General features: G+C 35.0%; 2 protein-coding genes across 2 annotated transcripts; one reads left to right on the top strand and one right to left on the bottom strand.

Moving 5' to 3' along the window:
* The first annotated feature begins 8,616 nt into the window (after nucleotides 1–8,616).
* Nucleotides 8,617–11,891, top strand: LOC143596080 (ubiquitin-fold modifier-conjugating enzyme 1). Its single transcript, XM_077074943.1, has 3 exons — nucleotides 8,617–9,012; nucleotides 10,660–10,721; nucleotides 11,618–11,891. The coding sequence occupies exons 1-3, from the start codon at nucleotides 8,680–8,682 to the stop codon at nucleotides 11,745–11,747; spliced, it is 525 nt and encodes a 174-aa protein (XP_076931058.1). The 5' UTR covers nucleotides 8,617–8,679; the 3' UTR covers nucleotides 11,748–11,891.
* Nucleotides 11,892–16,533: 4,642 nt separating this feature from the next.
* Nucleotides 16,534–25,961, bottom strand: LOC143596077 (auxin-responsive protein IAA8-like). The gene is made up of 9 exons (XM_077074941.1): nucleotides 25,742–25,961; nucleotides 25,082–25,273; nucleotides 23,347–23,484; nucleotides 23,247–23,300; nucleotides 18,554–18,915; nucleotides 17,831–17,940; nucleotides 17,527–17,759; nucleotides 17,001–17,133; nucleotides 16,534–16,711 (listed from the first exon to the last, which is right to left on the bottom strand). The coding sequence occupies exons 1-9, from the start codon at nucleotides 25,959–25,961 to the stop codon at nucleotides 16,642–16,644; spliced, it is 1,512 nt and encodes a 503-aa protein (XP_076931056.1). The 3' UTR covers nucleotides 16,534–16,641.
* Nucleotides 25,962–26,096: the final 135 nt, after the last annotated feature.

A 26,096-nucleotide genomic window follows, 5' to 3' on the forward strand; every position in this document is an offset into this window, starting at 1 on the left:
TCCTAGAACTGCTCCTATTTCAAGTCTCGGTAATGACAATTTTTTAAAAGTTAAAGAGTGTCAAGGGAAATAACATTGGCTGGAGAGTATCTCATAAATAGTTATGTAAATGATGTTGATGAGTTAATCAAAGTCAGGGATCAAATGAATATAATGATCAAGCAAGCTGATGAGACAAGATACAAAAGAACTCATTTATCAAAAAGGGATAGGTTTTCTGCTATTCTAGGTTATGATCAACCAAATGAGGTGACAGTTCGTGTGCCTAGTGGTATAAAAAACAAGGGTTGTGGGTCGCATAAACGGATTAAATCACAGAAAGAGATAGCTATAAGTCGATCTGGCAAAAAATATAGGGAATGCAAAGTTTGTCATCAACAGGGTCATAACAGCCGAACTTGTCCTCAACTTTGAGAAGAATAGTTTTCTAAGTGTTCTTGTTTTGTTCATATTTTCTTTTTTAAACTTTTTTATGTTTTTATTTTCCTGGAACGTGTAAGTTTTTGTGTGGATACTGGAACGTGTAAGCTAGGTGGATAATACTTAATAAAAACCGTTGATAGATTAAACCATGTTCCACCGAGGTTACAAAAGAGGACCACATCTAGAGACTTTTCTAAATAACATATTTACAAACTTATTTTAAACTACTACACCACCACATCACACCATCACCACACCACAACACAACACAAGCCGTCATCCTGAACCCTAGTTGTTGTCAAGGATCTCTTGAGCATCTTCACGCCTGACTCTCTTATTCACCTTCACGTTGTGAGCTGTTTTCTCCAGAACATCATGAAGCTGACCATAGCATGAAGCCTGCTTTTCCAGATAGGTTGTTGCCTCTTTCTTGAAGCTGCTATCAGGGTGCTTGAGAACTTCTTGGTATAGAGAATTGTTTTTTGTTGCTTCATCATTCACACTCCCTTTAATTTCTTCAACCACTCGTAGCCGATTACAGTCTCTAGCAAGCTCAATGTTGATTCTTGATCGGAAAATGCTCTTCACAGTAACATTTCCAGAATCCATATTTTTTTTCAATTTTTTTTGTTTGTTTTTTGGTGTGTTTTTGGTGTTAGCTCTCTTTTTATAGCCCAAGTTATCTGAATTCAGTATAATTATATCTAGTTAGATTTAACAGCTTAGTAGCCATGATTACATTACCAAATTTTTCAATTTGTAATCAATTCAGTATAATCTGTCACTGCTTTCAAACAGTGAGAATCTTTCGAACGTATAAGGACGTCTAAGTGTAATCATAGCTTTGTCAGATAGATAAATTATTAAAGAAATTGTTAATATTTGAAATTATTTAAAGAAATTGTTAATTTATTTTTTATTTGGAATTTATTAACTGGTTAGTGTTTTAACATATAGCATATGTCATTTCAGTGGTTTTAATTTTTGGTCTATTTCTCAACATGTCATTTGATAGAACGTATGAGAACGTTTAAGTGTTTTTTCAAAACTGACATTTTGATGGAACTTGTTAGAACGTTTAATAGTAACATAATTACTTTAAAATCTGACACAAGTTATTACGGATTAATTACATATATCTTTCAATTTTTTTTTTCAAATTGCCATTCATTAGAACGTGTAACTTCATAATTACATGCATATGTCAGTTTTTGACTTTGGAACGTGTAAGAACATGCACCTTTAAAATAATTTGTGATATTTTTGAAAGATTCTCACTGTTTCCAATAAATTTCATTTACTATATTTTTTTGTCTTATACCTTTATTTTTATCTATTTATTTTCAACCACTCCTTTTCACTTTATCACACAAAAATCATTCCACAAGATATGGATTCATCATCTTCATCGTCATCTTCTTCATCAGCTAAGGATCTGTTGTTGAAACAGATTCAAGCTCAGATCCAGGAAGATATCAAGAATCGTGCTGCATTACATGATGAGTTTATCAAGATTGCTGGTGTTAATACGGAAATGAGGGATGAAATTACAAATTTGCTAGTAAACATGCCAAGTAGTACTATTAACTATCTGTGTGCTTTGTTTTTGATTGACACAGGGAAAAAGGAGATGGATGAGTTGAAAGATCTGTGTAAGGCGATAAAACTTCTCAATTGCTCTCTTGATTTGAAGACCGAGTTTCTCAAGTCTATTATGTAATGAATTTGGATTAGCTGTGTTTTCTGTGTTTTTACCCAATAATTGTAGTATGTTTCTTTTTCTAATGTGTGATGTGTTTTGTGACTTTTTGTCAAAACTATGTTTTTTTATGTAATATGTTTTTATGTTTAATGTTATTTTGTTTAATGAGTTAGCTTTCATTTTTTTGTGATAACTTTCTATGTTTTAATATATTTAGAATGTATAAGCAAGATATAATTAAGCCAAGTTATTTAGATCTACCTAGAACGTATAAGACCAAACTAATAAAAAAGTCATTTCCATGCAAAATATAATGAAACAAAATTGCATACCAAAATATAAATCCAAGTTTTCACTGTCATTTCCATACAAAATATAATAGAATGTATAAGCAACATCTAATTAAGCCAAGTTATTTAGATTTACCTAGAACGTATAAGCACAAACTCTCTAATTAAGCCAAGTTTTCACTGTCATTTCCATACAAAATATGATAGAAGGTATAATCAACATAATTAAGCCAATTTATTTAGATCTACCTAGAACGTATAAGCACAAACTCATCTAATTAAACCAAGTTTTCACTATCATTTCCATACAAAATATGATAGAACGTATAAGCAACATCTAGTTAAGCCAAGTTATTTAGATCTACCAAGAACGTATAATCACAAACTCATCTAATTAAGCCAAGATTTCACTGTCATTTCCATACAAAATATGATAGAACGTATAAGCAACAAACTATAATGAAACCAAATTAAACCAAGTTATTTAGAACTACCAGAAAATATAAGTAGAAACTCATTAAAAGGTTATTTCCATACAAAAATATAATAAACATGTCAAACTTGCTTTCCCCAATCTTTTCTCATATGTCTGGTTTATTCGTCTTGCCACTCATCAATTTTAGCAGTTAACATGTTGTTACTGAACAGTTGGTTGTCAGATGATGCATCAAATTCCTTTGCTAGTCTAACTAAATCGGATTTGGCTTTGTTGATGTCGGATAGTAACACCTTTGACATGTATTTTACCCTCAAATCGTTTAGTTGTCGTTTATGCCTTGGACACTCTTTATAAAATCCGGATGTCCATGGATACTTCCCTTTGTAAGTTTCCATGTGTCTTATAGCGAACACACCACAATCGAGTACGTTGTTTTTTGTTCTCCAATCCATTTGCAGCCTCTTGATTTGTGATATTTCCAACCTTGGTGCAATCGGGTGCTTCTTTCTCAACAAGTACATGCAAAAAACATCCCTATGCGGGCAAACAACGTATTTTATTATTATTTTTAATATACTAATTGAATCAGTTTATTTGAATGTTTAAATGTTTACCAGTTTTTCTAGGACACCCTTGTATCTTACTTCCACAGCTTTTTTTGTAGCATCTGTTTTTTCTTGAGCTGTTTTAAAGGTAGCATTTTTTGATATATCACCGTTTGCCATGTTGTCAATCAGCACGATTGTACCTGTTTTCAAATTGAAAACAACCACATAGAAATGGTCTTCAAAAATTATTGGCACAACAAACAGCGTAACTGGGTCGAGAGACTTGTATTTATGTAAAGCCAATATCTTGTCAAGGTTGTCTGTGAAAACTTCCAGTATTTTATAATTGCTGACGTCAGGTTCCTTTAAATAGTAAATGCTTGGCTTCATGTATCAACAACAAATTTTGATAAGATTAATATTTATATATTTTTTTAGCATATATAAAATTAAAGAATAATACTTACTATAAGCGTTGACGTAGCAAAAAATCTTAACGGGGATAATTTGTCATCTCTCTTTTTCTCTTCATGATTCAACAATTCGGTGTAAATGTCCATAGCTCCAGCTGAGATGTATATATCCGGACAAAAGCATTCAAACACAAATTTGAAAGTAGTGACAGATTCTGACTTGTAAATCACTTCAAATTTATGTTTATCAGAAAGATCAGAAATAACAAATTGTGAAACAATCTGCTCATCAGTTATTATTTTTCAGTCATTCCAATTTCCCGGTTCAGGTAAGGTGATTTCAAGGTTGGTGCTAGTCTTTTTTCTCTTTCTTCTCGTTGTAGTTTATCATTTTTTTTGATTAATTGCAGCTGGTGTAGGAGATGTAGTAACAAGGGTCAATTTTTTTTTATTTAGACTCAGGAGTTCTACATTGTGCTGTTTGAATGAAAAAAGGTGTGTTCCTTATCACTGAATCCAAGTCTTCACTGTCGTATTCATGGTCTTCTTCAACATTAACATCAACCAGCCCTATAGTACAACTAAGTTATAATATATAATTTTTGTGTGTGTGTTTTTTGTATATATAAAACTTTTTTGTTAATACCTTGAGTAGAGTCGTTGGTATTTGTTCTCTCACTAATTTCTGCATTTAATTCTTCCACTTCTGTAACTGCATACCATTTTTTGTTTTTTTTAATTTTTTTTTGTTTGTATATTATTAAAATAACAAAAAATGTTTTTAAAAATACAAGGTGTTTAAATTGATTACCTCGAATGGGTTCTCCTGTTTGTCTTTCAGCAAAGTCTTGGGTTTCTGCACCTTGACTGCATCTCTTTTCTTCATTTTTTTCTTCAAGTTCTGTCACTACAATTTTATGGTAATGATTTTTCACTTTTACTTTAACATAATCAATAGTTTAAAATAAAAACTTACCTTGAAATATATCAGCAGTTTGTATCATACCATCGTCGTTCTTAAATGCTTTGTTACCTTGAGTTTGATCTCCCTCATCTGCAGAGCCATCCTGTGTCTCATTATCTTCAAACAACTTTTTTGTGTTTGAAAGATTTTCTAATATCAGATTAAACGAGATTTAGTAACGTAGCAAAATAAAATTAATATACTAGAAAGTCTTTTATTTTTACCTTGTGTTTTTCCTTGCTCTTTGGTTACTCTCATTTGATTCTCAACGACCTTTTCTACTTTTTTTGTTAAGCTTTTTGGATTCATATCTTCTTGTTTATTTTCTGCCTCGTTGGATACTCCCAGTTGGGTTCTCACATCTACTTTGCTCACATTATATTTGTTTATTTAAATACATAATAAATAAAAAAAATTGAGATATACTGTAATAGAATGTATAAGAACATACAATTGAGATGTTTTTTTGTTACCTTGTTTTACTTTTTGTTCGTTGTTTACTCCAACTTGATTCTCAACATTTTTTGGTTGTTCATGGTCTTGTCTCACGTCTTCTTTTCGTGGCACATGATTTTTCATACATAATAAATACAAAAAGTTGATGAGCAGAATGTATAAGAAACACCATTTTAATAGCAGATTTTGTTTTTACCTTGATTATCAACATTTTGTGCCACTTCATTACCCTGATTCTTATCTTCTTGGCTTACATCTTGTTTTATCACAGCATCATTATCATCTTTGGTTACATCATCTGTTTATATAATAAAAAAAATAAAAATTAAATGTTTGAACGTTTGAGAACGTATAAACCAAATGTAATTTTTTTACCTGTATGTTGCTGTTTCTCATTTTCTTCTTCCCACTGATTTGCTACATCTTTTTGCTCCTCATTGTCTTGTCTCACAGCAACTTCATTTTCCTCAACTACGTTGCCAACATCATTTTCTACCTCATTGGCTAAGGTTTTTGGATTTTCATGTTCTTGGCTCACATCAGCTTATGTCGTTTAAAATACTTAATAAATACCAAAGTTTTCTAACTCTAAAACGTATTAGAACGTGTATTCAAGACGTTTTTACCTTTGTTCTGATTATCCACTTCTTTGTCTCCCTTGTTGGCATCCAATGAATCCACACCACAGTTGCTTTGACTTATTGAAAGATCAACTGCTCAACTATTCAAATAACCATATGTTTGTTCCATGTCTTTCTTTACATCTTTTTACCAACTCATTGATTTGAGAGACAATTTTATCAAATTCCTCTAATTTTGTGTCCATTTCTTTGTTCCAATTCTGTAATATGTATTTTAGTTAATAATTTTTTTTATAAGAGAAATGTTTTGTATGCTTTAGAACTTTTACCTGTTCCTTTTCGGTGAAAATTTCTTTAGGCATATATGCAGACAATCCAGACAACTGTGGAGGGGTAGAGTAGTAGTCTATTATTTCTTGAGTTGTTGTCCCTATAGGCATCATCGAATTTTCTTCAACGTTTTTTTCATTTTGTTCTTTGTTCGCAGTTTCATTTTTTTTCTTCTTCATCTTGATGATTTTCCACTCTTGTTGCATGTTCAGTCACTTGATGATTGTTAATTTCTTTTTCGGTGCAAGTTCTAGTGATCAGCAGAACCTTATCTTTTTCAATTTGTTCAATATTTGAAGGAACATCATCAACTGTTTTGGTATTTTTTCAAATTTAAAAATTAATTTTTGCATCAGTAGTGCTATTTTCAACATTAGAAAGTAATAGTTACTTACCATGATCATTTTCAAATTTTTCATTCTCCTTTCCAGCATCAATGATCAGCAGAACATTATCCACATCAGTTGCATTTTTTCCCACCAATTGATCATGGCTTGTTTTACCTTCACTCACTTGTTCATTGATTATTTCTTTCTCATTGCAAGCTCCAGTTATCATCAGTACCTTATCCTTTTTAGTTGGTTTAATTTTTGAAGGACCGTCATTAACTGTTTTAGGTAATTTCAAATATAAAATAGTTTATTATAGTATCAATAATTATATTTCTAACATTAGAAATTAATAGGTACTTACATGAGTCTTCGTTGTCTTCTTCGGCATCAGATAATGGACCATTATTATACAAGTAGCTATCCATGCTCATAAGAGTTGCTGAGGTTATGTAGCTAATTGCTGGGCTTCTGATGGGCTTCTCAAATGATCCATGACGTTTCTGATACTCGTGTGTGTAAATCACTGCAAGCAATGTTGTTGAACCATTGAATTGTTCTTGTTTTCCGTTTTCTTTTATACCTTTCCAGTCGTTTATTGATCTATTCAAATTATGAATCATGTAGCTGCACCAATTCATTTTTGAGATTCTTGAAAAGTCATCAATCGATGTGACAAACATTAAATTCACTGTTGTAGATTTCGTTATCAACCCAATGCATGTGTTAAACAACACAAGGAAATTCAGTTTGAACTCTTCTCTTTTTCCATTATGTTTTTTCATTATATCCAACACATTTTGTTACTTATCCTTGAATGCTTAAATTGGTTTCTAAACATATATGCACAAATGCTTGAGCCTACTCTTGGTCTGTTTTTTTTCTACCACTGTTTCTCCACCAATTGGTATCCCAAAAGCCTCATGAACTAATTGTGGTGTTATCTTAACAATACGGTTTCCCATATTCAGTTCATTCAAATCAGGATCATAGTTCATAACCAACCAATATGCCAGTCGATCAGGAATTGTGGTAATCTTCATTTTTAACAATGACCCAAATCCCATTTCTTCAATCCATTTTTTTTTTCTTTTTCATTCATCACTTTAATTGCTTCATAGATATTTCCAGGTGCACACCTCATCCAAAGTTTTCTATCTATATATTCTTGAAAACGTTTTCTACAACGTGTTGTTTGAGGTTTTTGCTTCTTGGCTTTTTTCCTTGGTGTCTCAAAATCTGAATCAGAATTGTCTAACACTCTTTCTTTTCCCTTTTTTTTTTCTTATTTTCATCTTGCTTGTTATCGACCTTTTTCTTTTTACATTTCAATGATTTGATTGGTGTTTCAAAGTCGGAGTCGGAATTTCTATCTTTAGCTTGTTTAGTTTTCGCTTTCTTATTTGCAGGTTTGTGCTCTTTTTCCTCAATTGCATCTTCATTCCTTTTGTTTTTTTCGACATCTTCATACACAAAATTATGACCAGTGTTAACCAATACACTATCTAATACCTAAAATTTTTTAAACGTTCTCATAATTTCTGTAAATTTTTTTTATTAACCCAACATTTTTTTAATAACAAATTTTAACATAAACACGTTCTGCTTCATTTCAACAAGTCTCTGTAACAGCTTTATGATAATTTTTGTTTATTGTAACATATAACTAACAACTAACAAATTCATACCTATTTCAAATATACGTTCTATGTTAACAAAATGGAAGATATATTACTAGATTTTTGCACGTTCTGATATCGGTCGTTAATTGCTTTTGACCTTCGTTCTTTATCCTTAACCACAAGCTTAGTTGAATTAGGATTTCCTGCCGAGCTCGCATTTAGTTCCATTGTTTTTTGATTCACTGATCTTTCGAAATAATCGGTCAATTGCGAAAACGAAATCTCGAGGGTTTTATGAAAATGGATTTGGGAAGGGAATTTGGGGGAACTGATTCGCGAAGGTGGAGGTTAAACTGCTATATTTTTTGGACGGAATTGCCCTTTTGTTAACCAGTTTATTGTCAATTGCAAGTTAATTACAATTATGCCACCGCCTCCTTTTAAACGTTCCAGATTGTCTCATATATAATGTATGATAACCTATCAGTGTAATTAACAACCCAGAGAATAATAATATCCCACTCTTTCTCCTCCCTCCGTCTAGGGTTTAATTCTTGAAACACCAGCAGCAGCAATCGAGCAATGGAGGGGTGGGATCCAAGCACCAAGTCAACCCTCACCCAAATCCCTCTCTTAACCGTGAAAGCTGGCCCTCGCGACGGCGCCGCCTGGACCCAGCGCCTGAAGGAAGAGTACAAAGCCTTGATCGCCTACACTTCCATGAACAAGTCCAAAGACAACGACTGGTTCCGTATCTCCGCGGCCAATCCCGAAGGCACTCGCTGGACCGGCAAGTGCTGGTACGTCCACAATCTCCTCAAGTACGAGTTCGATCTCCAGTTTGATATTCCCGTCACCTATCCGGCTACCGCTCCCGAGCTTGAGCTGCCGCAACTCGACGGCAAGACTCATAAGGTTACCTTTCTAATTGTAATTGTAAATTTAAGTTTAATAGGAAAACCTTCATTATTAGGTTTTTTAGGATTGATATTCATTTATACAGAATTCAGGAGAACTCAATTTTGCCATGTGACTTAATTAATCATTTATTCTTTTAAAATCAAAATCTTCTTTGGTCGACTGAATTGACACTACATATGATTGCTTGATGAGTAGGGGTGTGAACTGACCTTGGCTCATTTCGAGCTCTTTTCCGAAAGCTCGAGATCGGCTTGAGACCCGTTTTTTCAAGCTCGAGCTCGTGTGCAGGCTGAAATTAATTCATTGTAATCCAAAATAATTGAAATTTAAAAATAAACTACGCTTGTTAACGATCTGCCCATACAAGGCTTAAGCTTGATAACTCTAGTTCTTAGGTGAGCGCTTCGGCATTGTCTAGTTCCTTAGGCAGAGAAGGTAAAAAAGATCAATGCGATTTTACTAATCCTAAATTCGAAAAATAAAAAATTGTGCTTGAATAATTGAACTGATTCTGACAAACACCCAAGCCTGGATTAGGGCTGGCATCAAGGCCGTGCACCTGTAGAAGAGAATCACAATAGGGTGTCATCTAAATCTTTGCTATACGAGTGAATCATTAAAGCCCAAGATAGGGAATGTGTGGAACTAAGAAGGTGACATGAACATGAGAAGATAAAAGCCGAGCATTTGAGCAAAAGAAACACGAGTGCAATTGAAACTTAGATCTAGGAGAGGTCAAAGGAATTTTATTGAACATTTGTTATTCAAGTTTTGAAATTACGTTTGAATCTTGACTAGTTTAAAACTTTTGGTACAGGTTAGATGATATTTAATATTATATATTAGCTTTTGTTTATTCATTTGACGAGTTGTATGGTTTTTCATATACATAATATATTTTTAATTTTCTTTATTTAAGTGTGCTTTTTTTTCTTCAAGCCCACGCTTTTTTTTTGCGCTTTGCGCCTAGGCCCCAAGCGAGGCCTATGCGCCTAGCATATTTGATAACTCTGTCGATAACTAAGCAAGTTTTATTTGAGGCTCGGACTCGGTTAGGGATCAATAAGGCTTAGCTTGTTTCGAGCTTTTTATTGATCCGATATCGAGTAACTTGCGAGTGGCTTGGCTCGTTTGCACCCCTATTGCTGAGTTTATGATTCAATTACGGACTCTAGGATTGGCTTCAGAGAAATGTCAGTTTAAAATTGGCTGCCTCTGTGCTCAAATCAAAATGCCTGCTTAGATAACATATATTCAATTGAAAACTGTAATTGGTAAAAAAGAATGGCACCATACTAGACTAAAAATAATTCTTGTGGTTGTGATCATTATTTACACATCAAACTGGCATTTTATGATTTAGTCTTTGTCAACCGGTCTTTGAAATGTGGACATGTTTATGGGAGCGCGGTGCACCTTTCATTTATCTTTTTCCCAACTTTCAATTGCTTTAGGTTTCTTCAGAGGAAGAGCTCATAGGTATAATGAATAACACTTGTACTACTCATAAGATTTGTGTTTGTGGAAAAATTTATGAAATCCATCTGACATTTGTTAGTTCATCCTATATGTTATGCACTACATACTGAATGGAGTTGTCACTTGCTACTTACTGAATGATCGTTTATTTTCTGCATACAGATGTACAGAGGGGGGAAGATATGCTTGACGGTGCATTTCAAGCCACTTTGGGCCAAAAACTCGTAAGAAAATTCTTGTTACTTTCACCTCTCTTCAAATTTTACGTACTAGATTCATCATGTAATAAACAAAGTATCTATTCATATACAGAATTCACATTTAAGAATAAGTTGATCCCTAAATCAAAAAGGATAAGTTTCTGGAATAAGTACTATTAACTTCATAACAAAAGGCTTAGAAAATCGAAAGCCGTAAGTCATAATCGGTTAAAAAATTCGATTCAGACAGTTTTGTGACTTTGTCTCTCTCTTAGCTTACAGTTGAAATCACATGCATGCATTAAGGATTCAGTTCCTTGAATTTGTATGATTTGTTGACTGGGCTACAATGACATGTTCAGAACTTGAATTCTGTTCGTGCTACTACATAATAACCCTGTTAACAATGTAATATTTCTAATAATGGTTTTTCTTTTAAGTATGTTTAACTGTGTTATAACTTATAAGTATATTCAAAGAATGTTTACAAGTTTTTTTAATGCTCTAAGTATGCTATAAGTATGTTATCATGTATAAAATATTGTTTTATAGCATGTCATGTATTCTCGTGTTTGCCCTGTTGGAGAATTTAAGGACATCAAACCGAAACAAATTTTGGTTTAAATTTATAAATATACTGATTTTTTGGAAACATGTGTTTCAGGTCAACTGATAGGACCCTAGTAGAAAATACTAAGAATCATACCGTAATTTAAATAAGTCCGAATAACGTTGATAACAGTTTACTTTTTAGAGGTAATCCAGCTTTCTTAGTGATTCTCAAATCTTAGTCAATTAAACCCTTGTGATATGAAGAAATAAGGGTTTTAATAATCCTAAATGTCGTTCACATGGCCCGAGGCGTATGCACATGCATAACATCAACCGCATAATATGTTTATTTATTTTTTGTATTTCAGCCCTAGGTTTGGTATAGCACATGCTCTATGTTTGGGGCTTGCACCATGGCTTGCAGCAGAAATACCAATTCTTGTGGATTCTGGTATGATCAAACACAAAGACGACGCTGTCTCAACCAGTGAAGCGTAGGATGTTGTTTATTATCATTAACAGTTTAATAAATTACAATTTTCAGTTCTGAGTTGTCGTTTGGCTGGATAAAATAAGTATGTTGTGGAGTAATTGTTCAATATATGATCTTGATGTTTAAATTTAAAGAAAAAGTTTCAGATTTATTGTTGTAACGTTGAGAAGTGTTGAATATGCGTTTGGTAGAATAGTTAATTACTTTGATTGCATGTTGATTCGTTTATCTGAGTACACGCTTCGTAAGCTTTGACACTATAAAGTTTTAACTGTCGGTCATTAGATGTCTTATCGATTTCATTCACCGGGCACCTAGTATAATGTGGTGGTGGTAAAATGTGACCATAAGTTGATCTTAGGGTTTGTGGAATTTGACAAATATTTAACAAACGTTTATATGAATTGAAACAATGTGTAATTATTCAATAGCAGATCAAGAGAAAGTCAAGACATACATTACAAGTTACATAAATAGTAGGGTTATTTATACTCGTGACTCTAATCTATGTGTATTGAATTTGTTTATCAAATACACATTATTATAGGTTCAAGCTTGTCAACTTTTTAACGAACTTGTCTCAAGTAATCCACTGAACGAATCATTTCCCAAATCACTGTGTTTGAATGATCCTATAATATGGCCTAAACTGGCTAAAGATAAGGCCACATGGTCAAACTATCATAATTATCATGGTGGTGTAGTGTTGCTGCAGACGCACCAACCTCACTTGTTACATGGACTAAATAAATTTTGGATACAACATATCACTGTCACATCAGTCGGTTTCTAGTAAAGTTATATGTGTTGTATAACTTTTGCATACCACCTTAAACAATTCATATGAGTTATGACAACTCGTATAAGACCTTATTTTGATTTTATAGGTGTACAAATGTGTCTTGGGTGAACTAATTGCAGATGCATTTGATGCTAACTCACAAGATGAAAGGCAAGAATACGATCCTTAGGAGGAAGATTGACACTAATAGAATATGTGCTAGGTATTATTTTTCCTTATTTAAAGCCCAACCAAAATTTTAAAACAATTAGAAAGGTGAATTTTTAGTTTGGTGTCATGGCAAAGAGTGGTTAGAGATAAGGAGAGGTGGTTTAGGAGTTGGGAGTTTACAAAAGCGATGAACAAAGCACTGTTGGGCAAGTGGTGGGTAAAGTATAAGACGCACAACAAAAGTTAAACATTATGGAGAGGCTGCAAGTAAAACTGGGTATGGGGGACAATATTGATTTTTGGTTGAATACTTGGATTGGAGTCGACCACTGAAAGAAAAACTCACATCTTTGTTTCAATTGAAAAAGAAGAAATATGTGATAGAATGCTATACTCGAACAAATGAAAATATTATTTAGAACTGGAGATGGAAAAGACAACCAAAAAGTATAGTTGAAAGAATAGAATGACAATTGTGCTCGCAAATGCTTTTGAAGGTGGAACTCCTAAATAAATCAAATGACTAGGTATGTCAAGGAGGCAATGATATGGAGAACCCCTTTATGGTAAAAGACTTCAGATGAGAGCTTGATAATGTCGAAAATAGAGTTATATTGATGGTTGAAAACATTACCTATAAAGTTAAATTATTGGTGATATAAAGACTACCTCATTTTTTTGGATTACGAATCGAGGCAAAAGATTATAGATGAACTAGAAGAGGTAGGGGAGCTTTAAGATTGAGGAATACTAATATGAGATGCTCATGATCCATTTAATTTCCATGTGTTTGTAATTTTGCTTTCGTCATGTACTTTTTGGGCCATAGTTACTTATTTGGGTTCTATGTTTTTTTTTTATATAAATTTTTAAAATATATTTATGTGTTATTCACATTTCACACACAACAAAACTAAAGTATGAGTCTACTTAAAATGTCTATTCTTTCTCCAGAGCAAGAATAACAAAACCCAGAATAACATACAAACTTTACTCCATAAAATACAAGTCTACACGAATTAACTGATTTGGATTTAGTCATTTTGGCTCTAGGAAAACTACCCTGAAAAACACAGAATCTAGAAACATACATACCCCCAGGGTTCTTTTTTTTCCACTTAAAAAATGTTTTTAATACTTTCGACAATATTTATTTGTTGAACAACTATTTCTACTCGGTTGATGGGTTCATTCAGAACATTAATTTCATATAAGCTATAGAAAAAAATTAGGTTCTTGACTAAGACAACAATTTGAGTGTGGTTCGTGTTTACTGGTTGAAACCATCCAGTACAAACACAGTTTGTTTAGTTAAAAAAGGTTCGGGTTTACGTGTGGTATGATTCAGTAACGAAGACATGAGGCACTAGAGGTAACAAAATAATTAAGTATGGTAAAAACTGAAAGGGTGTCTCACTAAAAATTAGTCCAATTTTTTAAACACATAAATCAAAATCTCTTTTCCCTTATCTAATACAACAATATCCCTCATTGGCAAAGAAGGGTTATACTTGTGCACAAGACACATGTGCATTAAGTTTTCAATATTGTTTGTGAAAAGCTATCTTAAATTTTAGTGTTTATTTTTTAAACACATGTGGAAAGTTATCTTAAATTTTAGTGTTTATCTTTTAAATACATGCGAAAAGCTATCTTAAAATCATAGAATTAGGTACATCAGGTGCGTTAAAATTTAGTGTTGATTTTGGTTTATTTAACTATGAGCACGGGCTAAACCCATAGAAAGCTCTCGGGAGGGTTCGATGTTGTGAGGCTTAATCTACTCGGTAGTGCTTCACCAAGGCTTAAATCCGGGAATATGTCACATGAGTGAAATTCAAAGTCGCAACGTCAAATAGAAGAAACTCTTAAACAAACTTTAAGTAAAACTCTTGACCACTCCACCAAAATATGATGACTTTAATTTTTAGTTTAGTGTAAGATCAATAAACAAATAAATATATAGTTGGATGTTAGGAGTTCAAGTAAATAATAAAATCTAAAAAATGATGAAAATATCCATTAAATTTAAAACTTGTTAATAAAATAGCTAAATTTGGTATTTGCTTCAAAGCCTCTATAACTCATAGACTAAATCTAACAGTAACACAACGTTTGTTTACAAACTTAATAAACAAAAAAAAAGTGATAAAATGTTAAAAGTTAAAAAGATAGAATTATGACATAACTTTTTATACCACCATCTCAAACATAAAATCCAAAAGTTAGATGGTGGATGTTACATGACTTATGACCCCTACCATTATTTCTAGAAGTAGACAATTACTCTGATGGTCCAGTTCTATAATGGAAGCTCTGACATTCAAACACATACAGAAACCAGAAAGTTTGACCAAAGTCAACCTGCTACAAACAAAATCACAACCCGACCAACATCATACTAATTATTGTTACACCTAAGGCTATGCGTAGTGGAGGGGCTACAAATTGGGGCATTTTGCGCCGTGTGGCGCCCAGTCAGCAAGAGATGAAAATTTGTTTTTGGTGTGTAATGGTGTAGGGGCTACAATAGTAATATAATAATAATATATACATATATGTATATATAACACACACACATAATAATATATACATATATGATTTGATAGACCTAAACCTCTCCGAGAACATGGTTGAGGATAGGAATTCGTGGAGAAGTAGAATTAAAGTTAAGGATTTTTAGAGAGAATTGAATACCTTAGGGCTTAGACTTAACTTATTTATGTCACATACCATAATGGTATTTCCCTTACATATATTATTATTATTATTATAATTATTATTAGCTTTTATATAGCTGTAAAACTGTGATCTTATTATTAATATTATTATAATTAGTAGTAGTTTTTATATAACTGTTAAACTTTGATTTCCTTTATTTTGCTTCATTCACATATACTTAGAGCCGAGGGTCTCTCTGGAAGCCACCTCTCTATTCCTTTGGATAGAGGTACGGTGTGCCTACATCCCACCCTCCCCAGACCCTACTTATAGCTTTGCTGTCGGTGGGATTTTACTGGGCATGATTGATTGATTGACATATTAATATAATAATAATATTTTTTTCTTCTTCTTGGGCGACATCTACTCCTCGCCCCCGCCTCATTTCGCCCAAATATCGCTCAGGGGGCGGTGTGCTCTCCCTTTGTCGCCCTTTCTCGCCCAAACTCGCGCCCCATTACGCATAGCCTAATAAACTTTATACCTTTACATCAAATATCCAACTTTAAAAAAAAAAAACTAAAAAGCTAAACCATACGGTGATTTGTACATGCTAAAAATTCATTTTTTTTAACAGTTTTACATGTTATGTGATAAAAATATATATAGTTTTTCAGTTTAATACGCTAAGGCTATCCCAGGCTCATTTCATCAACACATCTACTAAAAGTTAAAAGTGGAAACAAAAATACGAGAAACAGCAAACAAGACATAAGTTTTCGAATGCTTCCCTAATAATAATGTCGAGAAGTAAGCAGTTTCTAACGCTAAAACACTAAACAAAATAAACGATAAATCTACTCATGATTGGTGACTCGTTTTTGTTTTCTGTTAAAACAGAATTCTTGGCCTCAAAGGTGTTGGATGTACAGCAACGAACATGTGCATACAGACTTCACTAGCTCCCATTACAGCTTAGGTCCACAGCCCCAAAAGAATAAAAAATATATTTAAACACAGATCATGTGTTATATATAATCATTTGTTTAAGTGTTTGACAAATTTTAATTATTTTTGAAACTAACAGATAAAATGACCAAAAATTACATTCTTATATATCGCTTTCATACTTAATACAAAAATATATTTTTATATAAATTATCGCTCAACAGAATATTTGGAAAGTCTTTAAAATATGGTAAAAAAAAAGATGGGCTTTTAGTAATCAGACTATTATTCTATCCAAATACCGAAAATCCAAATTTTGCAAAAAACTGAAACTGATGTCACTCACCTAGACCAATGGCTTCACAACTCTTCATGATCCGGAGTCGTTTGCATGTACTGATAAACATCCTGCATAATAGTGGTGATTATATGAAAACAAGTCGATTTGTGTGGTTTTTATTCCTAGCGGGTCAAACGGGCAAAACAGAGAAAAACTGGTATAAAGGAACGAGTTGAAAAGAATTCAAACGCTTACAAGTTACAATCTCCAAAACTGTATAATCTTTATAAGAGATAATGATTTAGTAATATCTTTTTGTAATCATATTTAATACATTAATTACCTATAGAATAAAAAAGAAAAGACAAGAACCCAATTTGTCATATCTAATAAAAAAACATAATTAGAAAAACTTACTCCCAAGGAACGTCCCCGACAAGCATCCAATCACCATCTTTGTCCTCGTACGTAAGAACATATTCTGACCCATGCAACAAGTCCTTCAGTTTTGACTCACTCAGCTTCTCACTTCCATGAGATCCATATCGACCTGAAATTTGTCAACACATTACACACTGTACATTTGACTTTGGAAAGTCAACCAAGTCCCTTTTCAACTTCAATATTTATAAAAATATACAAAATTTACCAGTTTTTGGTTAGAGATTAATAACTAAATAAGGATACCCTCATGTTATGGAGATAGTATTAAAAATTCTAAGCTAATTTTGACTTTAAAAGGAATTAGGTTTGACCTTTGAGAGCCAACCAAGTCCTTTTTCAACTTCAAATTTAAAAAACATTACAAGATTTATTATTTTTTTGTTAAAAAAAAACTCCCTACATAAGGATACCAACATATTATGGAGGAGATAAATCTAAGCTCATTTTTTACTTTAGAAGATATTAAGTTTGACTTTCTTGAAAAAAGAAAAAAACTAACCAATTGTGAAACAGCTGAACATCTTCTCGAGTGCAGAAGACAGTTCTTGATACACATAATACGCGCTCAAGTCAACTTTCCTTAAATAAGGTGCACCGTCCATGCTCACCTTCACGAAAAGGGCACAATCACCTGCTTTACGCTCTACCGTGTTACCCTTCTTTGAAGCAATCGTAGCCGTCGAGTTCTTTCTAAATGAAGATCTTATAGGCGGCCAACCCACAACCTGCGCTCTGCCACACACAACAGAAACTCAATCTTTTAATAATCAAGTTTCAAGCTTTATTCATTCTTTAGAACTTACTTGGGAGTATTGATGGTATTTGCAGCATTTGTTTGGTTTTGTATGGCATTGTTAGCAACACTCTGGCTTTCTTGAATTGAAAGAGGCTCGGGGTTTGACCGAAGTGTTCCCTACACGCATCAACAATGATTATAAAATTAAAAGTACATTTTAACCCATTTCCGTTTAAGTTAGCTTTCTTTTAGTTGTGTAACCCGTTAAGTAAACGGGTCGAAAATAGCACCTCCAAAATCATACAAAAACCAAACCTCTCAATGAAATGAGTGTGCATGAAACCCAAAACTGATCCGTAACCGAAAAGCCGTACCGAAATAACCAAACCCAAACAAAAACTGATGGTTGGGTTTTATGTTTCTATAAAAGCCGAATTTTCAGTTCGGTTTTGTAATTAAAACCGAACTGAACCAAATTTATGGATTTTAATTTTTAATTTTTAAAGTTAAGTAATTTATAAACAATTAATGAACAGTGCAATCCAATTAATTTAGGCCCAAATGCATAATAATCGATTAATCATAAATTAAAAAACGTTTAGACCCTAATTCAGTATTTTGAGCCAGCTCCTTTTCAGCCAAAAAAAAATTCAAGCCTAAATGGTAAAACCCTAAAAACCGAGGAAACTGAACTGAACGGTTTTCAAAAACTAAACTTTCGGTTCTTAGTTCGATTTGAGCCAAAAATCGACCCAAACCGATACAAAACAACAAAGAAAGAAACACAAACCTCAGGGAAAGGATCTACGGTATCATCAAACCCTCGCTTGCTACGGGAAACAACCGATATGGGGGAAAACAAGGGGAAAAGTGGCTTCTCATCAAGATTTGGTGACCTCAATAAGCAAAGTTCATGGTTTCTCTCAGGTGATCTTGACCCGGGAAGCCCGAGTCTGAGTTCAGTTGCTTTCAAATTCAAATCTTGTAAAGACGGTGATATTGCACAGCTGCCCACTGAAGAACAATCAGAGAATCCCATGTAGTTCCGCTCACGGAGATCACATACACCATCAATGGATGGTGAAGAAGTCAACAAGTTGGCTTTGGTTTGACTAATTTCTTCTTCTCCATCAACAAGTGACGGACATGATAATCAAAGATCAAACACCTTTCTTTCTTTCTTTCTTTCTTTACCACTGTTTTTATAAACAACATTTACAAAATAAAGATCAATAAAAATTCAACCTTTATTCAAGATTCTTCATTCATTTTGAAAAACATGCAAAGGAAGAAACAAACAAAATCCATAATTGTATATAAATACCTTTCTTTCTTACCCCTGTTTTTATAAACAACATTGACATAATAAAGATCAGTAAAAATACAAGCTTTATCTAAAAAATTTAAGATTCTTCATTGATTTTGAGAAATATGCAAAAATGAAACAAAAAAAAAACCCTAATTGTATTTAAAATTATAGAAACACCTTTCTTTCTTTACCATTGTGTTTATAAACAACATTTAATAAAAAAAAAAACACTTATAGATTCTTCATTGATTATGAGAAATATGCAAAGAAACCCTAATTGTGTTTGATGAAAACAAAAACTTATCACAATGTAGAAACAGATCTAAGAAAGAAACCAACTGAAGCTTATATTCGATGTCCAGCGAGAACCTCGATGAGTGACGATAATAATAATATTATTATTTATGTTACGAATTTTGTATTTCAAAATTGCTAAATTTTGTTTAACGTCACTTGTTGTCCTTTATACGATAACTTATATCGTATTTAGTCCTTTCAATTGCAAGAATATGACATGGAGCCGGAGAGCGATTATGACCGTGAGGTATTGAAAACGGTTTGGGATTATACAATGGAGCCGAATGTTGATTATTATCATGATCCATATGAAGGCGAGCATGATTCTGACTCGGAATAGTCAAATGATAATTGTCACCGGAAATAGGGAGTGTACTTGATTTGTGTTATGTTGTGTTATTTTTTGTTTAGAATGTGTCTTTGTTTTAATTTTTGAATTCTATAAACTTGGCCATGTTTAACCAATGTTACCGAGCTAATGAAGATGTGTCGTTGCTTTAATGTTTTGACCTTAGTAAATTTGCTATATATTTTTTCTAATTTATAGCATTCAAACAAATCTTTAAATAGTGCCTTAGATGTCAACAGTGTCAATTGTGGAACTTATACTTGAAGAACATAAATTATGGAAATAATAACTACACAAAAATTGAGAATCATATGTCAACCCAAATGTCTACCCATCTAAAAGAAAGTTAACAGCGGAGTTTTATTGCCAAAACACTAAAAAGTTTATAAATTTGTCGCGGTGGGAAGGGTGGAGGTGGATGTAGCTCTCCTTGAGCGTGTCTTCACTCTTCCTATTACGACTGTTAAAAACATTCCTCATAGTTGTCGTATGGCTTTTTCCCAAGCCTTAGTGGGTGCTCTTGGTAAGGTGGCGGCTATGCCAGAGTCTGTTGAGGCGTGGGTGAAACTTTTGTTGTTACCACGTTACACATTACGAGTTTTCAGACCTTCTAATCGTCAGCAACGCAGGTCTGGCAATAGAAAGTCTGAGCAATGCCGAATTATTCAACGGTCACTATCCGCTTGGGGTGACCATGACGGTTTCTTTGAGCTCCTTATATCGCTTTTTGACCAACCCCTAGGAGATGCCCCGGGTGGTGATGCGTTTGTCCCTGAGTCTGATAACGCCGGGTTGGGCGCCAATGTTAAACAATGTTTGCGGAAAGTTGCAGACGGGCATTTCACTTTGCGGTCAAAGTATTATGCTCTTCAGGGGTTGCACCTTTCGGTAAGGATACTTTGAACGCTTTGTTGTCTAAGCATCCAATCATGGCACCTCCGATTATGCCTGCTTCCTTGCTTTCTGAGTCTCCCCTTGTCGTGGACGTTGATAGTGTGCTTGGGTGCATTAAATCTTTCCCTAAAGGGACTTCGTGTGGGAGGGACGGTTTGCGAGCCCAACACATTTTAGATGCGTTGTGCGGAGAGGGGTCTCCGATTGCAGATGCTTTGCTCAAGGCTATCTCTGCGGTGGTTAATTTATTTTTGGGGGGAAGGTGTCCTAAGGTGTTGGCAGAGTTTGTTGCGTCTACCCCACTTACGACGTTGCTTAAACCGGACAATGGGATTAGACCTATTGCCGTTGGGGCCATTTGGAGGTGGTTGGTCTCTAAGGTGGCTATGAGGGGTGTCGGGAAGGAGATGGATAAATACCTCGGTGACTTTCAATTTAGGGTGGGAGTCCCTAGTGGGGCAGAGGCCGTGCTCCATAGCGCGAACAGGTTTCTAAATCAGTTTCATTCGGATGGGTCATTGGCTATGCTTACTGTTGATTTCTCCAATGCCTTCAACTTATTAGATAGGACGACCCTTCTACATGAGGTACGAAGTCGATGTCCTTCCATTTCTCTTTGGGTGGATTTTTTATATGGGCAGTCGGCTAGGTTATATGTGGGTGATACTTACATTAAATCCACCATTGGGGTTCAACAGGGGGACCCTCTTGGGCCTCTCCGTTTTGCCTTAGTTTTGCACCCACTTGTTCACCAAATCAGAGATCGATGCAAGCTTCTCTTTCATGCTTGGTACTTGGATGATGGCACGATTATCAGGGATACTAGAGAGGTGGCCAAAGCATTAGATATTATCAGGTCTGAGGGGCCTCATTTGGGTCTTGAATTAAACGTTAAGAAAACCGAGTTATTTTGGCCAACATTCAATGGGGTGAAGGTACAGGAGGGGTTGTTCCCTTGCGGGATTGGAAGGCCGGTGCTTGGCGTGAAACTCCTTGGTGGTGCTGTAAGCCGGGATGCGGGGTTTATCAGCAGTTTGGCTATGAAAAGGGCATCCAGCGCTGTGGAACTGATGAGCTGTCTCCCAAGACTTCGGGATCCTCAATGCGAGCTTTTTTTGCTTCGCTCATGTATGGGAGTCGCCAAACTTTTGTTCGGTTTGAGAACGTGCCAACCTATATATGTGGGGAAGCTGTTTCTATATTTAACAATGGCCTTCAAAGGGCGATTGAGGACATTGTGGTTTGTGGAGGTCTGTTCTTTGGGGATCTCCAATGGAGGTTGGCATCACTTCCGACCCGTTATGGGGGGTTGGATCTCTGTTCGGCTGAGGATGTATCTACATATGCTTTTGTGGCTTCGAGAGCACAATCGTGGTGTTTGCAAGACCATATTCTTTGGGGTTGTGATATTTATGGGTTGGACTCTGATTATGGGTGTGCGATGGATCGTTTACGTACTTCACTTCCAGATTTTAATCTTAGCGGGTTCTCTAATAAGGACACTGCCCCCCTAATGCCCAACATGTTGTGGCGAGTGCCTTATTTAGTGGAATCGTCAAGAGTTTAGAAGTGAAGTTTGATCTATCCCCTCGCCAAAAGGCGGTGTTTGAATGCCTTCGGGCTCCTCGGGCTCAGGATTTTCTAACGGCCATCCCCGTTGAAGGTTAGGCCAACGTATGTCGGGTTTGGAGTATTGGGCTATCCTTAAGTACCGGTTAATGATCCCTATGTTCCCGACTGATGAGCCTTGCCCAATTTGTCGCAAGGTCTGTTTGGATTCTTTTGGTGACCATGCGGTGCATTGCAAAGAATTGCCTGACTTTAAATACAGACATGATTTGGTTAGGGATGTTCTATGTGATGTTCTTAAACGGGCAGGGATTTCTACTAAATGGAGGCCCCTGTTAATTTTCTCATGGATCCTCTTGAAGGGAGGTCTACTTTATGACCAGCTGATATTCTTGTGTTCGGGTGGGCAGGGGGGAAACACGCCTGTGTGGATCTTACAGGAGTGTCTCCTCTTGTTGGGCTCAGGAACCGTGGGTTTGTTGTGGGTCAGGCTGCGTTGAAGGCTGAATCGAGCAAAGTTGTTAAACACAAGAAAGCTTGTTTAGATAATCAACATGTCTTTCTACCATTTGCCTTTGATACATTTGGTTTTCTGGCCCCAGAGGCTGTGAAATTTTTGAGTAGGGTTCAGCGCGTCGTACACGGAACCTCTTCAGCTTCTAGGTACAAAGCTTCGCTTTTAGCATGATTGGTTTTGCTATTCAAAAGGGGGCTGTGGCGCAACTTGTTGCCCGCTTACCTGCCACATTATTGTAATCGTTTTATAGTAAATTATAATACGAGTACTAAATTTGTCATGAATTAACAGCGGGGTCAATTCCAAAACACTAAAAAGCCTACCATAAAAATAAAAATCAATATCATTATACAATTTTTAACAACAAAAAGTCGTTACCAAAACACTAAAAGTCTACCTTAAAAATAAAAGTCAATACCATTACACAATTTGTAACAAGAAAAAGTCGTTATCAAAACACTAAAAAGTTTACCATATCAATAAAAGTAAATACCATTTCACAATTTGTAACACAAAATGTCGATACCAAAACACTAAAAAGTTAATACCATCATCCATGTTGTTCACTTGTAGTTGTCGTCTCTCTGTTACCAATGCACCTTCTACAATTATGACCAAAATCACCTCACTTACCGCATTATAACATGCCTCCTTTTCTTTTCATTTTATCTCCCTTAGAAAAAACTTTCTCCACCTCTTCAACTCCTTTTGTCCTCTTATCCTTAGGAGACTTCTTGCACCTCTCATCCCATGACTTTTTTTTCTCCTTTTCTTTAGCCTCCCAATCTATGAAAAAGGCACACACTTAACTGTAAAAATTAAATATGATTATTATTTAACAATACTACTTTTGACGAGTTACCTGCTTATGAGGTTTTGGTGGAATCGGTGTTGTTGAACACTGTAAAGGCATCCAATAATCTTCACTTGGGATTGACATTATTTGGTTATCATACACCTTTTTCGAAGTATCTAACTAGTAAGCCTCAAACACCCATTCCTCAGGTATGCCAACATTCATATTATTAATAGCCATGCCTTTTGTAACCGCCACAACTTGTTTACACGATATCCATGTCAAAGCCCATATCATGCAAGTGTATGTTCTGTATTTATGTTCACCACACATTGGGAGCTTATACTAGTCACCTATCAATATAAAAAAAACTTTAGAATCTAAACAAGAATAAGGAATGACATTTAATAGCGTTTTACCTAGTGATTATGAGCATCCACCATAAGAACAGTCAATTGTGATGCCTCAGACTTTATATCTTCAAACAGTTTTTGTAGCATTTGGTGTTAACTGGTGATGTGGTGTGGATGGTATAGAAAAAGTGTTTATGTTTTTCAAAAAGGTTGTTCACATAATGTCTAGTTTTAAATTTATAAACTTAATTATTATCTTAACTAAACCACACACAAATAGACAAGTGTACCTATCGTATCGTAGTAGAACCTAAACCTAATGAAAACTACTTGAATAATTCCGGTCCTCCTCCAAACAAGGTCTGCATGTGGGCAGGTACCTATCAAGAAGTTGGTTTAGGTTGCCCTCTCGGCTTGGTTTCAGTTAAAGCGAGCAAGCTCGGCCATAAGTCGTTGGAGATTGTCCTCTAGCTTAGCCATCCTTCGGTCTACATGATAGAGTTCAAAACTTAATGTTTCGATCTTGTCATGCATCTCTAGGTTTTGTTGTTCCGCCTCCATGTTGATGCTTACTAACTCGTCGATTCTCGCGCATAAGCACATGAGTTCCTGAACTACATATATAGGCACCTCTCATGGTGTTCCGTAACTTGGCCTCCATCCTCTTCTTTTCATGGCCAGTTATTGGGAAATAGTGTATGAAAAGGGGGTATGTCAAAATAATGGGAAGTGATAGTCATTTATAGACACACGAGAGGGGAAAACATGGTTGTGGTGACATAAACACGGGCGTGGTAATTGAGTGTCATAAATGCTAGTTTCAGAAAATTGTACAATTGTAGAGATGATGAGTTGTCACGAATTGAAGGTGACCACTGCCTGTGTTAAGCTTATCACGACCATGTTGAGTCACTTTTCATGAATTTTGAATTTTCTCTCACATATCAGTTGTGGTTTTGGGTGGCCAGTTAAGTGTGTGCAAATCTTATCCCTAAAACATAATTAATTTCATTCCATAATAAATTCCTACATTTTATTAAACCTAAAAATACATAAAATAAAACACATAAAATGAAAACAAGAAAAAACAACAAAAAAGAACCGGGTTAAGCCTGGTTGGTCCTAACTACTAGTCCTCAACATAGTCCCTCAAATCTTCAACAAGTAAATCTGAAGAGGCTGGAAAAGAACCCTATCCGGATGGACTGAATTTGGATTTGCTCTTTGATGTCACAGAGCTCAGCCTTCATCTCCTCCACGGTCTCGTTTAGAGCTAATACGTGTTGCTCATTTTGAAGGAGCATGTCGGTGAGCTCTCTTGCCATCTCCTGAAGTTGCAGAATCATCTCCAAGTTGATGTTTTTATTCTTTGGAGGTGATGAGATCGGGTTTCCAACATTAGAGGTTTCCATAGGCATGTTGGAGGCTGTTTAATTAAACAGAAATTGCTAGGAAATGTGCAAAATCTTTAAGGAAGTGGTGAAACATTTATAATTTACCAGGACCCATCAACACGGCCGTGTTTATCTAAACACAGGCCATGTTGGAAAGTTTTCTCTGAAATTGGATAGTGGAACGATCACTGCAGGGAAATTATACTGAACAGAGCCGTCTTGAGGTCAACATGGTCGTGTTTTCTAATTTTTTTTAAACTTATCCCTAAAAGGTAAAAACAAAAACTAAACCTAAACATGCGAAATTTTTTTCGGAGTCGATAACTTGACTCACGGTTATGTCAGTTTAGTTCATGGGATAGAGGTGAAGTACCTCCATTACGGTTTCTACGGGTTCTCCTAAGCAAAGTTTAAGTCGGTGACCGTTTACCTTAAAGCTATGCTTATCTTTTTGAACTAGTTCAACGAGTACCTGGTCGCCTGCTTTAAATTGTTTTCACCTTTTAGATGTGCATCATGAAGTCTTTTCGTCCTTTCCCTGTAAATCCGTGAACTTTCATATGCTCGCACCTTTAGTTCGTCTAGCTCGTGTAACTGCATAAATCTGTTTTTCTCAGCGGATTGAAGATCAAGGTTGCAAATTTTAAGTTCCCAATATGTGATATATTCGATCTTGACTGGAACATGACATGCCTTTCTTAACACCAACTTGAACGACATTGTGCCTATAGGAGTTTTGTATGAAGTACGGAAATCCCACAGAGCGTCGTCTAGTTTCTCCGACCAATATATGCAATTATGACTAACAGTTTTCTTTAAGATTCGTTTGATATCCCGATTGGTGACTTCCACCTG

The sequence above is a fragment of the Bidens hawaiensis genome, unplaced genomic scaffold, assembly GCF_021521415.1.
Source record: "Bidens hawaiensis isolate Kalapana, Puna unplaced genomic scaffold, B.hawaiensis_p1.1 tig00046033_1, whole genome shotgun sequence".
Lineage (NCBI taxonomy): Eukaryota > Viridiplantae > Streptophyta > Magnoliopsida > Asterales > Asteraceae > Bidens > Bidens hawaiensis.